The following is a 17,436-nucleotide window of genomic DNA, read 5'->3' on the forward strand; positions in this document are numbered from 1 at the left end:
TTGCTATGAGTAGCTTTCAAGCAAGAGTTGGCTGGCTCGCTTAAGAATACGAATGGGATACCAGATCAGCTGTGGCTCTTTCACAAGCCAAGTATGGCCTTTTGAAGGTGGTGTATAAGAACGGCCATACTGGGTCAGACCAAACGTCCATCTAGCTCAGTATCCTGTCTTACGACAGTGGCCAATGCCAGGAGCCTCAGAGGGAATGAACAGAACAGGTAATCATCAAGTGATCCATCCGCTTTGCCCATTCCCAGCATCTGGCAAACAGAGACTAGGGACAATATCCCATCCCATCCTGGCTAATAGCCATTGATGGACCTATCCTCCATGAATTTATGTAGTTCTTTTTTGAACCCTGTTATAGTCTTGGCCTTCACAACATCCTCGGGCAAAGAGTTCCACAAGCTGACAGTGTGCTGTGTGAAGAAATCCTTCCTTTTGTTTGTTTTAAATCTGCTGCCTATTCATTTAATTTGGTGATCCCAAGTTCTTGTGTTATGAGAATGAATAAATAACACTTCCTTATTTACTTTCTCCACACCAGTCATGATTTTATAGACCCCTCTCATAGTCATCTCTTTTCCAGGCTGAAAAGTCCCAGTCTTAATAATCTCTCCTCAAATGGAAGCTGTTCCAGGCCCCTAATAATTTCTGTTGCCCTCTTCTGAACCTTCTCGAATTCCAGTATATCTTTTTGAGACCACATCTGCATGCAGTCTTCATGATGTGAGTGTATCATGGATTTATAAAGAGGCAATATGATATTTTCTGTCTTATCTATCCCTTTCTTAATGATTCCCACTGTTTTGTTAGCTTTTTTGACTGCTGCACGCTGAGTAGATGATTTCAGAGAACTATCCACAGTGACTCCAAGATCTTTTTCTTGAATGGTAACAGCTAATTTAGATCCCATCATTTTATATGTATAGTTGGGATTATGTATGTATGGTAGATCCTGTTGAGATGTAACCACAAACCCGACCCATCCTTTGTATCACTGATCCAGGATTTGGCATTTATTTCCTCAGCACACATTAAGAGCTTTGCTGAATAACAGAATGCACAATCCATATCCAGATAGAGAGAGTGCATAACTGAGCTGTAGCACAGAGCATCCACTGCTAAACCTTAGCAGAGGTCTTAAGACCCTAGTCATTGTGTAATTCATCTAGACTTGCCCTCTCCTTGCTGGCTGGCTGTGCAGAAGTGACACTGCTTCTTTGTTGCTGGCTTTAAACATTTCTACTTTTGGATATGAAGTTGCAGTATGGGCTATTAAGACAGACCATGAGGTAGATCCCAAATTGTCCATCCTTCCTGATGACCATTGGAGGTGGACGGAGGGTTTCATAAATGCATAGAGGGAGCAGGGAGAGTTAAGGAAGTGAGAGGGAGTGGAAGCCATACAGAGAGTCCATCTGCATTGGGAAAATGGCTTTTGCCCAGGTTGCCTGGTGGTCTGGCCAGCTACCCACATCTGTGTGAGCTGGAGAGTTCTATATCCATTTGAAGTGCATGCAAGTTTGAGTGATTTGTATCACAGCCGTAACATCATTTAAATCTCTATCTGCTGAATTGCCTGAATTATTATTGAGGAAGGGCAGCAAGCAGGGGGTAGCTCAGGGCTTTGGGGAAAATGGCTGGTGAGATGGAGTTGATAAATAGCTCTCAGCCACATAAAATGTATATAATGCCATACATGTGCCACATGAGAATCTAGTGTCATGTTACTCCTCTGTAAAATTGCAAATAACTAATACAAGATGATAGTATTAAAAATGAGAACTGGAACAGCTCCGCTAAGTGGGAATGCATCTGGGCAAGACAGCCTGCCTCTGAAATACTGTGATTCTCTGAACAGCTCTAAATTAACTCATGTCTATTAGTGCTTGCTAGCCACCTGTAGATGTATTTTAGAAAATTGAAGGAAAAAAAAATATTGTGGCCACCCTTAAATACTTTACTTTGCAACCAGGTGACATCACCGGGACATGGCCTCTGCTTGGTATAGGAAATAATATGAATACTGTAATATCCTACCTATCTACAAAGGTTTGGAAAGTTTATAAAGCTGGCTACTTTATAACAGTGAGTAGACAATTAGATGTGATAATCATTCTTTGGGGGAGAGAGCCACATCTGACAACTAACCCAACCTCCTTCCATAACTTCACATTATTTTCCTTGAACTGCATACCAGTCAAATAGCTGGTTCTTTGTTCACACTATTGCCTATACCCCTTAACTACTGTGCATCATTAGGTGTCTGTCAGTATCCACTCCTTGTCATCTCTTCAGGATTGAACATGTTAAGCTTAGTCTTTCCTCATAAAAAATAGCCACTAGTTCCTAAATTATCTATATTATCTTTGCCTGAATTTTCCCCAAAACCTGAATGTCCTTATATCAAAATAGTCTCTCTTCTCAGTAATGTACACTAGAGTCTGTGGAAATGTATATCTTGGGCCCTTAATCTGCTGCATCAGCTATAGTTTTGACAGGATTCTACTGCCTTGAAGCAGCAGCCATAGGCTCCAATCTTGCTCCATACACATCAGTGGGAGATCTGCTGTTGACTTCAGTATGAGCAAGATTTGGCCCATAACATTTTTCCCCAGTGGTAGCAGGAGGGGATCTGTTGTTTTAATTTGAACTTCCTTTATCTAGGAGAGGGAGATGGGGCAGAGATGGATTTTGGAAAAGTCTGCTGATTTACATGTTTTGTTCTAAGTGATTCACTGCTAAGTGGATAATTAATGTTTAAGTATCTTATTGTCTGTGTAAAAGTAGCTGACACCCAAGAGATCTGACTTCCAAACGTGGTTTGGTTGTTTTTTTTTTTTTTTTGTGATGACCATCATCTCAGCTAATACACTGGCAGTTGAGCTGGTGACCTCAACAAACAAAGGCATGAGCTGCTACATTTTGCGCTAAAGAGCCCAGGTTCTATAGTGTCGGGGGCTGCAAACACTAGGAGGGTGGTGAAGCACTGGCACTTACCTAGGAAGGTGGTGGAATCTCCTTCCTGAGATATTTTTAAGGCTCAGGTTGACAAAGCCCTGGCCGGGATGATTTAGTTGGGGATTGGTCCTGCTTTGAGCAGGGGATTGGACTAGATGACCTCCTGAGGTCTCTTCCAACCCTAATATTCTATGATTCTTTGAAACACTCGTATCTTCTGTGGATTGGCAGAGAGGTGTACTTATAACACCCAGTCTCCACAGACTAAATTTGCTGCTGTGGAGTTGTATTCCTGATAGATTTGAATCAGGAGGTAAAGACAGTGGGGAGTGTTTTAGGTTGACTTTTTTTTTTTTGGCTCGTGTCAAGAGTCCTCACTCAGATAGACCTTAAATAATAAAGCAATCGATACATTTTACAAATGACCCTCTCTCCCTTTAGAGCAAAACAGAAAAAACGGTGAGGATTAGCACTGAGGTGGACATGGTTGTTTCTCCTGTCCTGGTTGCGATCCCATAAAAATCATAATTACATTGAAAAGTCCAAGCATTTTATGTGCATTTCCTGCTCCTTGGCTTCTAATGAGAGAGTGTGCCAAGAGAGAATGAAATAACTCCCCATCTTCTAGCTGTGCCAAGTACATGTCCGAACAATTTGTGGAGCACCGATGCTGCTCTTGAAGCACAAGGATAAAGCAGCATGTGTGACCAGGTGCACTGTTCCCAAATTCTAATACAGATCATCATTTCTTCTTGTCTACCTTCCAAGGTTGTCACACGTCTTTCAAATTACTGCTGGGGTAATTAAAGTGCTCTGTGAGTGGTTCCCAAGGATTCCAAGTTTTAGTTTGGGCAATTAAAGGAGCAGGCGGTTTGACAGTTGGAATGCAGGGCAGGCTGGGAGAAGACTTGCATCCAACAAAAGACTCATTTGAAAAACTTGCAATGACCTTTGTTCGTGTGCTGACTCAGTTAACCCCCTGATTTCATGATTTAGACAGCTCAGTCAAGCAGGGGGTTACGGGAGGCCATTTTAAACATAGGATGTCAGATTGTTTAGCATCAGGGGCCAGACTGAGAAGTCAGTTCAGTTCTTAGCTATATGACTTCAGCCTTAAGTAACAAAACCAATGGGCATTTTAGGGAATTAACCTAGTGTGGAAGAACCTTTTCCACTAATATTTTATATGGTTCCTTAAATTGGCCCCAGTCCAACAAATCACTTAAGAATATGATCCATTCACTTCAATGGAGCCACTCACATGCTTAAAGTTAAGCATATTCTTAAGTTCTTTGCTGGATCACGGCTATAGAAAAGACTTTAGGTAGCAAATCCTTATACAATGCACTAAGCACTTCAGAACATGTGCAATTTATTGGGCATAGTTAATGGTTTCTGGGCAAATAGTGAAAAGTTATTAAAAATTCATCAGATAAATTATTAAATTCTTATTTGACCAGCTATCCCAATGATGGAGAATAGCCAAAATGCAGAGCATGGCCACAAGAGGAGAAGGGAGAGGAATAGGTTTGATTGCTTTGATCACCTCTATCAGCACTACATAAATGCATTAGGACCCTGATTCAAGAACTCTCAAGTCTGTTCCTATTCAGGTCAACACTTAAGCACCTGATTAAGTGCCATCCAGCAGTAGGGTATGCTATTTTGAATTAGGGCCTAAGAGAGATTGCCAGCTCCATGAAGAAGTTGCCCTACTGAGTGGTGGGGAGAGCAAAAGTGCTACATGTGGTGGTTATTTGAGCGCCCTTGCCTAAGTTGCTAACTCAAGATCAGCATCAGCAGATTTTCACAAGAATTGGAATATTTCATCCGAGTCAATGTCTCTTGTTTTGTGGTTATAGGTGAGAGTCTACAATCTTCTGCAGTATGAGCATGGACCAGAGGATGTGCTGATCTTAGCTACCGATGGACTCTGGGATGTATTATTAAATGAAGAAGTGGCAGAAGCTGTCACAAACTTCCTACCAAACTGTGACCCTGATGATCCCCACAGGTTTGTGCTCTTACCTGGCAGTTAAGAGTTCCTCTGCTGCAGCAAGCATGGGGTTTGTAACTCATTTGTTTCCAGAGAGTAACATGAAGTGAATGACCTCCTCTTATAAGTTCTTCTGTATCTTTCTGGCTAGGTTTGCAGCTTGGAGGCTCTCAAAGTGAGAATTGTCAAATATGGATTAAAAACCTGCTGATTGTATGGGGATAGGCAGGGGACTACAGTATCTGGGCATGGGTTCTATTTTTCCCACTAAAGCTGTGTGGAGACCTCCGCTCCTTCCAGTGAGGGACGTGGCATATTTGTTTGTCTGGACGATCATTTCCTTCCAGGAAGCCATTTCCCACGTAAGAATAACTTTCTCTTTCCCCTGAAGAATTTAGCAGCTGCAGTGCCACAGCACTAACCCAGTAGACAAGAGGCTTTGTTGCCAGGGAGTGCTGGGAGGAAAGGTAGTTGGCCCACCTTCTGCTACAGGTTCTGAGCATTTGTTCCTCAGTGCAGTCACCTGGTGCAGGACCCTTGAGGCTACATATGGGTTTTGAATATGGGGCTCCTGTAACATTGCTCATAGTGCGTTCCCTGTACTTGTCATATTATGTTCTTAAAACCAGAATGCCAACAGCTGGATAAGTTGAGTGAGAACAAAAGATGAAAAGTTTGTTTGCAACCCATTTCATCAATTATATTCGCTATTTTCCTGGTTTTATCTTCCTGGTCAACATTGCTCTTCCCAGCATCCTATTATCTAGCAATACAAACGTTCCCGAAGAGTTAAATGTCACAGGCTCTCCCTTGAGCGAGTGGATCAGTCTGTTTTATTGTGAATATCAGCGTGAAAGGGGGCCTCATTATTGCTTCCCAAATTCAGGCCCCTTGATTTCTGTGCCCAGCCACTCCTCTCTCCTGCGCCATCCCCTTTCCTGGGTTGCATTTTTCCTTTTATGAAAACTCCCACTTGAATACAGCAGAGAAAAGAGCTTTTTAAACATTTTTTGCTCGTTTCCCTTGTGTCATCTGGGAGGGCAACCCAGTGTCAGACACAAAATCTGGGATATTTCAGCATCCAAATGAAAATGTGTGGAAAAATCCATAGAGCTCTAGTTACATTAGTCTGTTGATGGCAGTTGGTATGGGAAAGAGGAAAGCAAGTCTGAAAATGCTTCATGTGTTTGTTTCTGAACCATCATCTTTTCAGGCTTAGCCCTGTACTACCACACAAAGGGAAAATGGGGAAGATAACCGTGGGCAAAGGCACTCTGACAGCCACTTGGGTTTTTAAGTGACAGCCATTCTAGAGAAAATTGCAAACAGTATTTTCTTATACTGACACTTACAAACATGGAATGTAAAATAGCATTTCACTGCAAGTGCTGGATTGTCAGGTGAATGGATGATTAGCATGAAGTTGCAGCTGTGACATTCTGACCTTCACAATCTCCTCTCTCGGAGTGATGTGGTAGAAATGAGAGAACCTGGGCTGCTTGACTTCCCTACGGCTTATTAGTCCCTCTGCTAAGATAGAGAGATAGATAAATAGTAGGTTTTGCAGGAGAGGCCAGGGCTACGGCATCAGACAGCCTGCCAAGAAGAGGAGAAGTAGCAGCATATAAATATGCTGTACCGCCAACACAAAATGGTGCTTTCATTTAAACAAAAACAAAGTCTAGGGATGTGCTAGCAAGATTGGGAAAATCCACGCCCTGTTCCCAAAGAGGTAAATACTAGCCAAACCAAGTGCTAAAAGGCTCCCCTCGTACTGTAGTGACCATTTGTCTCTTCTATAAATAAATTTTTTCAGGGGTTGCTTCCTGAATCTCTGAACCTTCCCACCTCTCCGGGACTTCGTTCACACAGCTGTTGCTTCCTCTCTCCCTGCACCACACCTGCCACACCCACCCATCCCCAAAAAGGCAGAGTCTCACAAGAACTGTCCACAAAACCTGGTGCTGTCCTTCTTATCATGGTTGCTTCTTGCTCACTGCTAGTATGTGCACATAGTACTACTGAGTGCTGACTCCAACTTGCCACCGCAATGGGATGCAACAGCTGGTCATGCGGACATCCAACCCACCAACATGGGTTGGGAGGAAGAGAGGCTGGGTGGGTGAATAGTGCCTAGGAACAGGGTCTAAAAAATAGGCACTGACTACATAAGAATATGCACACTGAATGTTAAACTGAGGGCCATACATGGGGTTGGGAAGGAATTTTCCCCCGTGTCAGATTGGCAGTGACTTTGAGAGGATATGCATTGGCTTCTTCTGCAGCATGGGGCATGGGTCACTTGCCAGGATCATCTGGGTATATCTCACTGAATCAACTCCCTGCCACTGCAGGGGCCTCGACCACTGGTGCACCTTAGTTAGAAGTAGGGGGTTGTCGGTAAAGCTTAAAGTGAGCTGGGTGACTCAGCCAGTCAAAAAACACAGAGAACCCAAGGGAAAATCCCCTGGCTGGTGAGAACATACTGATCATCTGAGTCTGAAGTAGTGCTCCATGGTGGATAGACAGAGAGCAGTGTTAGAGAGAATTTTCCTGTAAGTTTTCTCCTCTTTTCAGAACATGATTCTACTTGCAACAGTGCAGGAATATGCCCGAGGGGATGGAGAGCTGGGTTTTGTGTGGCATTCAGCTTAGAAACAAGTTGCTTGATTGTTGATTCCCTGGTTTTGGCACGGCTGCCATCTGTATTTAAACAAGTTTTCCCAAAACCTTTGTTACAAACTAATGAAATCCTATCATCAGTTAGTAGCAGACCTGGAACTTCTCTAAGCTCCGGTGAGGGAAGTAGTGGAAAGAGGAGGAGGAGGAACTAGTCAGGAATCAGTTATGAACAGAGGGATCCTTAGAGTGTTAGGCGATGGCGGAGGAAGAAGGGACAGGGGTGGGGTCAGACAATACCTATCGGAGCTTTGAGGTGCCTCATCTGTTTGATAATGTGGGGGAGGGAGTCGCCAAACAATATATTATTTAAAGCTTTATCCAGGGAATCTCGGTTTGACTGAGAGCACCCAGTTAACACTTAAGGCCAATTTTTCAATATCCGAGTTGACATCAGCAACGCTATCCAAGGACATGCACGTACCTGGAATCATGAATAGCCTATTGCCAATTAACAATGGAAAGGAAGCATGGTCCTGAGGGTGTCACTGGACTGAGACTGGATTTAATTCCTGGCTCTGCCACAGACTTCCTGTGTGAACTTGGGCAGGTCACTTCATCTCTCTGATGCCTCTGTTCCCCATATGTGAAATGGGGGTGATAATACTCCGTTCCTCCAACTCTGCCTGCCTTATCTATTCTGATTTTAATAGATTCTGTGCAGAGACCTGCTACATGAGTGTACAGCAGCTAGAACAATAGGGTCTTGATCTCTGTGGGGTCTGCTACCGTAATACAAATAATGGTGCCCACCTATTCAGCAGCTAACCATTTATAATAGGTCTAATCTTTCAATCATTCAGAAGTTGATAACTTCATTTTTATTACCATAGTGACTAGGGGCACTACTCATAGATCTGCACCCCATTGTGGTAGGTGCTGTACAAAATAAAAACAAAAAAGGTGACAGTCCCTGTCTCAAGGAGTTACGCTCCAGATATAAGACAAGATACACCAGATAATGGATATAGACAATTGGGGGAATACAAGTAAACCATGAAAACAGGATTGGTCTGCATGGTAGGCACTGGTCTGTGCATGTCAGCAGCCTAATCATTGTCAAGTTTTTTATAGGTATCATGGCAAGGGAGAGTTTTGAGGTGGGATACGAAGGCAGATAATGAGGTAGCTTTGCCACACATTTCTTGCACTAAGAATGAAGATTCTTTGTTAAATGTCACCAGTGAGTTAGCTGAACTAATTAGTAGAGGTTATTATACAGTATACAAAAGATTAGGGATCCTCAGAGGAAAAGCAGATTTTCTGGGTCTCTTTCTGATCCATCTAACATTGATTTAACTCCATTAAATTTAGTGAGGTTACTCCTGATTTACTCCAGTGTAAGTCACAGCAGAATCAGGCCCTTCTTTACTTAAGTCTCAGAACAAACACATTTATTAGTGTTTGACCTGGTGTTCTATGAATGGACATCTGAACTGAAAGTTAATTTGTTCTTTTAAGTAATTTTGTGCCAGATCATTTAGGGACTTATAAATAATAGTGGCAAGGCATTTTTCATGCCAGCTTGTAAGAGGTAATTAGAACAGTCTTTCATATGGCTTACAATGATATTTATGAAAATTACCTTGCAGAATTTCTCATGCTGCTTGGTTATAAAGAATGTTTAAAGTACTTTGTGAAAGATTTTACCTAATTTACCTCACAGTAGTCCAAATGAAGTATAGCTAATGGATTCATGATTGTATAGCAATCCTGACTATGAAACAGTCTTCCGACTATTCTTCCAAGTAGTCAGTTAAGGAGAGATTTTAGGTATTTATCACTTTGCAAATATGTTTAAAATAATGTTATCCAGCAAAATTCCAAGTTATTTGAGAAGTTTAGTAACCCAGTCTATGGTAAATTCATCAACTTGAATTGTTAAATGACTGGGAATGTGGAAATGAGCCATGGAAGAAATTGCATGGGTCCTGTGATATTTTCCACGTTGTGGTCATAATAAGAACCTACATGTTGGGTGAGATCAGTGGTCCATCTAGCCCGGTTTCCAACAGTAACCACTTTCGAGGAAGATGGAAGAACCACTAGAGTAGGCCATTATGGAATCATCTGTCCACAGGAATGGTTTCTTACTAACACCCATTAATTAGAGGTTGGCTTATGCTCTGACACATGACGGTTTACATCCCTTCTAAAACTCTTGAGGCTTTTGTTAATTTGTTAATTTTTAGTTTTGGAACTCTGGATGTCCCTGTTATATAAATGCATAATTCTGTGTCGAATCCTAAAGATGGGGCCAAACTGCAAAATATCTATATGCACTCTTCCTAAAATGAAACACTTTTCAGATTCAGGTTCTAGTTCATCCCATTACAAAAATGAAACCTATTGTGAATTTCAGATCCAAGCTTTCCCGTGTTTCAGGCATAGTCTGATGTGAGGTTGGTTCTGTCTCCTCTTTTAAAACTATGGCAGTGCAATCACATGGAAACTGTGATTGATTCATGAGATAAACTGCAGAAGTTTTACATTATCATGTGGTACCTGCCACATTGTGGTCATCATCTGGGATTTCTTCCAAGCTGTGTGGCTGAATCTGAAGGCTTCATTTTTTATTTCAAGTGTCCATTAGACTGAGCACTAGCACAGTGTCTTCATCCTGATCCCACTGGGCTCTAACAGAGCTCACCTCCTATATCCTGTCCTCCGACTTGCCATGCAAGTGAAATTACACAACTGTTACTAATTTTAAACACAGTGAAGTGATGATGGGAAGCCATTATGTGGCAAAAGGGAAAGAAAAGAGAAACAATAGAGGACAGAGTGAGACATAAGACTGTGCTTCAGGATTATTACATGTTATAGCTGATGCTCTGCGTCTCCCCAAAACAGATGACATGATCCGTACCCCAAGGAACTTATGCACTGAGACGTGAAGTAACAAGACAGTAGGGAGGGTTGCTCACTTTGGTTTCCCAGTGAGGGCTAACCTGTGGCATGATGGAGTAAGAAAGGTGGGGGGGTTAATATTTACACAAAATGGACATCCTAGCTGGCTAATTTCTTGTAGGTGTTGTGGCAGGAATGGGCCTTAAAGGGGAATATGAATGATGGGGGGAAGGTGCCTTGTAGATCAACTCAGCAAGTGTAGTCCATACATAGGGAATGGTGGAAAAGCATGAATGAAGAAGACAATGAAGGAGCATCAGTATCATCCTGTTTCCTCATATGAGGCTGATGCAGCTTAGGCATTGCAGCTGTGCTCCCTGATCGCTACTTCAAAAATCATTCCTTCTCACCTTTCCTCCTGTCCTTCCCCATGTCTTGTCCCCTCTCTCAGGCTGTTGGGATAGGTAGGAGATTCTGGGGAGTCATGCTACCTCCTTTGTGCTTGGGAGGCTGGGAAGCAGCCCAAGCAGGCCACACAGTCTGCCGAGAGTGTATTTCCCCCACTGCAGCCATTTCTCTTTGCAGTACTCCACTGATCAATACTGAAAGCTTCAGCGGGAGGAAAAAAGATACTTTCAAATCACAAAAGTTGCATTCCAGTGTGGCTCGTCATTGGGAAGAAGTACTTTAAGATTACTTCAGCAGTTCTCTAATGCTGTCTTGACAGTTGAATCCCAAGTTCACAACATTAGTGGATAAAGCATTTGATAATGGATTGCTGCTGCTATTCATCTCCAAGTGCCAAAAACTCACCCCATCTCCTCTGGTGCCCAGCTGAACAGCAGTGTTCTAATTCAACTCTGTATTGGAGAAGGAATATGTTCCCTTTCTACTGTCTTTACCTACTCTGTTTCCTTAGCTTCAACATCCTCGTTTTCTTGTGTATTTCATATTCTGTCTGTGTTAGAATCTCTGGTTTATTGAAGGCTTTGTAATCTTGTCATTTCAGAACAGCATTTTAAACAGGAAAGCCCTTCAGCTTTTATACAGGAGCTTAAAAGCAATACTGACTCCTTTGGTATTCTTGAATGGTGGGAAGACCTTGTAAATTAGGAACAGCTGAAAGACAAACTTTCCCTTTCACTGGCTTGCTGCCGTTTTCTTCTCCTAAATTCTGGCAAAAATTGAGAAATCCTTGAAAATATGCTCTTAGCTACAACTCTCATTGAATGTTTTTATTCACTGCATGTCTGATACAAGCTCTGGGTGTGCCATGCGTAATTTATTTGTTCTTTAGCCTCGCATCGGATGTTGCTATATAGAAGCTGAGGCGTATGAATGTGTATTTCTTTAGAAAATGAAATTTCATTTTGTATTAGGGCAATGGGGTCAGTGCTTCTTATCTCCTCTCCCTATTCTTCAGGGTCTTTGCTATTGAACAGACCTTGGCAACTGCAGCGTGTGTGTGTGTGTGTGTCTGAGAGAGAGTTTGTGATGATTTCATTGCCTCTTGACTTGTGTAAAATGACCCCTAGGCCTTTTTCTTATCACGGAGAGGAAATCTCTTGTTAAAACTAGTGAGGCCTAGAAAATCTTACCAGTTTCTCACTGCATCACCAAAGCACACAGTTCTCTGCTTTTAATCCATTATTTGCATTTGACATTGACCCTTCCTTTACATTCCAATTTTCAATCTCCATTTACTGTGCAGTAAAGTTCACATTGTATTTTAAAAATCCCTTCCAACTGCTGAATCGTCGTGTAGTGTGTCTTAATATTTCCTGGAGGGCTGAGACACCAAAAAGTGTTAAAATGAAAAACAGTAATAATGACCACAATCATATTGTTTCTTGAGTATTCATTCTTCACCAGTTACATACAGTCTTTTCTGATTCAAGCTTTGTGCTACTAAATAATGCATTCTCAGCTTATTCTAACCTCAAATCCTGGAGCAACCATCTCTTGTGTAATGAGCGCCCTGCCATTTATGATCATTTGAGGTGTCTGCTCTTTTTCCTTAGAAGAGTTCTGGTGCGGGTCACTTCCCCAAAAGGTTTCCCTGGAGTGCTGCCCTTAGAACTGGTTTGGGGCCTGGTCCCTTGTACTTTGTGTTCTATGAAGGGATCCCTCACATTTGGTCGGGCAACCTACCTGACATCTCTGGGGTTTGCTGTGATGCCAGTCTTTGGTTCCTATTGCCTGTGTATTTGGGCCAGTGTTTGGTGCTGATTTTATTATACAGCCCCTGGATACCTTCCCACCCCCAAAACACACACACTCATCCTGCTGCTCCTTTTCAGGCAGAAGCAGCCAGGCACTGGGGAAACAGGGATGACAATAGTTATCAGCATTGAGATAGCATTGTGATGGGTGAAAATGTACATTGTCATGGAAGGGTGGATCCAGCTAATGCCACTAGGATTATGTGGGATATTCTTCATGGTAAATATTGCATTGGGAACAGAGGTACAGTTGAGCAAGGACTCATGCTGTAAAAATAACACTACTAAGCAGCTGATCTTTCAGACTGAGGGCTAAGTATCTGAGAAGTTGTAACTGAGCTGCTCTTGAAAACGGAAGTGTCCTGCACTGTTGCTCCTGTGCCATTGTGATCAGTTATGTCATAATCCTCACGAAGTCCTATCAAAATCACAAGTTAGCCATTTAGGGATTTGTTATTGTGATCATTCCTAACTGTCCTGCAAATATGTTTTAGTGTAATGCAAAACTGCAGGCCTTCGTGGCTGAGCATATCATCATTGAACTGACAGCATTTCAGTTACATGCGGTGTTGTTGTAGCCATGTCAGTCCCAGGATATTACAGAGGCAAAGAAGGTGAGGTAATATCTTTTATTGGACCAACTTCTGTTGGAGAGAGAGACGAGCTACACAGAGCTCTTCCTGCTTTGGGATCTGAAGAAGAGCTCTGTATGGCTCAAAAGCTTGTCTCTCTCTCCAAAAAAGTTGGGCCAATAAAAGATATTACCTCACCCACAGTGTGTCTCTAACATTTCAGTTATACATATTGGCCCTGACTGAGTTCTACTAAAGAATCATGCAGAACAAGAGCTGGGCACGGTGCAAAGTTGGCTATGTGCCACCTTCGTGCTTCTGGCCCCCAGAGCAGCGTCCATTGTTTCTCAACTGTTTCATGAAGCTGGGGAACAACAAATATCTGCAATAAATATGATGCAGCTCAGCTCGATGGAGTGCTGCTCTGTTTCACAGTTTTGTAACTTCATGAAATGGCTAGCAAATATTTACAATACAGTAAGCACCTGACATCTCAGTTAGGAATGGTCTTCACTGAATTTATGAATTTGAAGAGATTTCTGATTTCATTAATCTGATTACATAACCTCTATGTATTTTGTCAGTTTTAAAATAATGATGATGGTTTCAAAAATAGGATACTGTTTCAGTGGAAACTGACAATTCATCCTTTTGATGTAAGGTATAAATTGAAGTAAAGCACCAATGTGGACACAAGAACAAATGGGTATAAACTGGCCACCAGGAAGTTTAGACTTGAAATCAGACGAAGGTTTCTAACCATCAGAGGAGTGAAGTTTTGGAATAGCCTTCCAAGGGAAGCAGTGGGGGCAAAAGATCTATCTGGTTTTAAGATTCTACTTGATAAGTTTATGGAGGAGATGGTATGATGGGATAATGGGATTTTGGTAAGTAATTGATCTTTAAATATTCAGGGTAAATAGGCCAAATCCCCTGAGATGGGATATTAGATGGATGGGATCTGAGTTACCCAGGAAAGAATTTTCTGTAGTATCTGGCTGGTGAATCTTGCCCATATGCTCAGGGTTTAGCTGATTGCCATATTTGGGGTCGGGAAGGAATTTTCCTCCAGGGCAGATTGGAGAGGCCCTGGAGGTTTTTCGCCTTCCTCTGTAGCATGGGGCATGGGTGACTTGAGGGAGGCTTCTCTGCTCCTTGAAGTCTTTAAACCACGATTTAAGGACTTCAATAGCTCAGACATGGGTGAGGTTTTTCATAGGAGTGGGTGGGTGAGATTCTGTGGCCTGCGCTGTGCAGGAGGTCAGACTAGATGATCGGAATGGTCCCTTCTGACCTTAGTATCTATGAATCTATAAAGATCAGGGAGTTCCTGGATTTTTGGCTTTGTAACCAACTCACTATGTGTCACTCACCCTCTTTGCCATAGTATATCAATCTGTGAAGTGGGCATGCTACTATTTAACCTTCTTTAAAAAGGTGTTTGACACTTACGGTCAAGGTTTTCAAACGGGGTTTAGTGTTTTTTGGGGTGCTCCATATAAGATCCCTTACAGAGGCCTAATTTTCTGAGGGATGTTCAGCACTTTCTGCAAATCGGGCAACCTTACGGTGTCTCGAGTTGGGCACCCAAAATCACTAGTCACTTGTGAAATACTTGGCCTAATGCCTTAAAATTTGTAAAATGCTTAGAGATCCTCAGGTGCTAAATAATTTTTACTAGTAGTCAACACTTGTTCTTTGATTGCTGCTGATTGGCCTCTGACAGCATGTCTTTGTATCTCACAAATGTAAATCTCATCAGCTGTGAAAACACATTCTTCATAATACTACCAGCCGTGATCGCTGCATGCTCAATTTCTGCAATGTAACAGTGTTCCTCCTCCTCCACAGATACACGTTAGCAGCTCAGGACCTGGTAATGCGAGCCAGGGGAGTGCTGAAGGACAGGGGCTGGAGAATATCCAACGATAGACTGGGCTCAGGAGACGACATTTCTGTCTATGTCATTCCTTTAATACATGGAAACAACTTGTCATGAAAGTAGCACCGACAATGATAATGGGAGGGTGGTCTTTTTAGGAAGAGCCTTTGAAAAGACATGATGTTCAGATCTGACAAGGACAGTTCTGATTGATGTAATTTAATCTAAACTCATGCTGGAAGGTGATATTTCTGCCCAAAAGGTAGGGCTCTGCACATATACTGTACACGATTAAAGGTATCTCTTAAGGTTACAGCTTCCCTATATTAATGGGTTTTGGTGCTTAACGGGAATAGAACTTAAATGCTGCTAACATATTATGGATTGGTGGTCCCTGTATTGTCCCTCCAGGTGAGGACCCCATTGTGACCTGAAACAGGACTTAATCTTTTTCAGTTTATCATGTGGCTTGGAACAGCCATTTTCAGTTGTGAAAGTAGAAATGGGGATTGAAAGCCAGTGACTGATGATTGAAGTTATGGCTTTGGGATGGGTCATTTTAAAAAAAATAACAAAAAAAAAAAACTTGATCTGACACTTGATGTAATTACTCTTACAAGTATTTGTCATTCTTTTTCCATGAAGAACTTCCAAAAATTGTACGTATATGATTGAATTCTCATTTTTCCCACTTGAACCCCCTTCAGAACACTCTGGAGACTTTACAGCTCCTTATTTCACAAGCTTTGGTGGCAAAACCAAGATTGTCCTTGTGACTTGATCTAACTCACCACAGCCAAGCCATCTGCAAAAATTTCCCCAGCGAGTAGGGCACATTGTGTTGATACAAGAATAAATCTTGCAACAGGAATTGTTTGTCAAGATTTCCTTTGATGTGTAACCATGATGCACCAGATCTTTACTTGATGCAGAGTTCCTCTGGAAGCCAAGGTTTCTTTGGGTCGGGCTCAGGTAGACTGACTCAAACCCTAGTGCGCTAAAAATAGCAGGATAGACATCTCAGCTCAGGCTGGAGCTTGGGTTCTCAAGTCTAAGAGGTCCATGGGCTTGAGAGGCTGAGCTCCAGCCCGAGCCACAATGTCCACATTGCTATTTTAGCAATCTAGCTCAAATCCGTCTGCCCAGGGTGGAAGGGTTGCTCCCACCTGGAGAGTAGACGTACCTTTTGGGACCTGGGATTTTAATTTTTTGGCTGGTTCTGTCTGCTTTATCATGCATCCTGTTGAAAAGATCACTGGACATACAGCTTAGCGATCAGTGTTCAGTAAGTGTATTTTGTCTTCTGAGTTTGGGTTTAATTGGGTGTCTATGGTAAATGTTGTTGTTCTAGTTATTAACCCAGAAACACACATAGCAACCTTACTGAAAATCCTTTCACTTCTGTCTCCCTTATTATTCACCATAAAATGCCCTGCCCCCATCACTAGGGTCCCATGCTCAGAAGGTGGCAACTCACTCATAACTCTGCACCTTTTGGTACCAGGGGTAGAGGATTAGCGCATTAGTGGAAGTCCTTGGCTTGCTTGGAAGTTAGTGGAAGTCCTCAACCAGTTGTACTCGATTGATATTAAGAAAAAATCTCTCTAAATAAGATACCAGTGTAGAAGCAACAGTGCAACAGGAAACCATTCAGGCAAAATACAGTGTAGACATAGCCTGTGTAGAGTAGTAATTGGAGGTGTGATTTGCAGCTCATGTAGGCATACCCACGCTAGCCTTAATCTGGCTAAAAACAGCAGAGAGCTTCAGCATGGGCTAGCAATGCCAGGGTGTATCCAGAGGTCCCAGGGAACTTGGACAGCCTGTGCTGATACCCACACTGCTGCATCTTCCACTGTTATTGGGACCTGGGCTAGCTAGCTGAAAGCTTGCATGGTTATGGCTCCACAAACTGCGAAGCACAGCTTGGATTACAGCATAGACATAGCTGCGGTTACTGTCCTATAAACAGAGAAGTCTCTTCAGTGCCACAGATTTCAATCCTTTTTTCAGAAGCTGCTAACATACAGAGGGGTCCTCATGTCTCACGAGTCCCCTAACCATGTACTGCTGGAACTGCTGATCCCAGGTTGTAAACAAAATTGGCTAGCTAGGAGAAATGCAGTTGACATAATCCTAGCAATATGGGAGAGATAACTAGACACCTCACAAATGGTAAGTTTGTCCCAAAGGAGAAAGTGCCAGTTTTAACAAGCAGATGCCATGTCCTTTGCATTCCCTGAGGTGGTCACATTTTCTTCTGACTAGGAC

General features: G+C 42.4%; 1 protein-coding gene across 2 annotated transcripts in view; it reads left to right on the plus strand.

Annotated features, from left to right (window-relative positions):
- Positions 1-16,036, plus strand: part of PPM1H (protein phosphatase, Mg2+/Mn2+ dependent 1H) — a 225,245-nt gene extending 209,209 nt beyond the window's left edge. For both annotated transcript variants that reach the window (XM_038396952.2, XM_043494125.1), the window contains 2 exons: positions 4,827-4,978; positions 15,135-16,036. In XM_038396952.2, coding sequence (XP_038252880.1) covers positions 4,827-4,978; positions 15,135-15,282 — 300 coding nt within the window. In that variant the 3' untranslated portion in view covers positions 15,283-16,036. The remainder of the gene's footprint in view (positions 1-4,826; positions 4,979-15,134) is intronic.
- The last annotated feature ends 1,400 nt before the right edge of the window (positions 16,037-17,436 follow it).

The sequence above is a fragment of the Dermochelys coriacea genome, chromosome 1, assembly GCF_009764565.3.
Source record: "Dermochelys coriacea isolate rDerCor1 chromosome 1, rDerCor1.pri.v4, whole genome shotgun sequence".
In the NCBI taxonomy this organism is placed as follows: Eukaryota; Metazoa; Chordata; order Testudines; family Dermochelyidae; genus Dermochelys; species Dermochelys coriacea.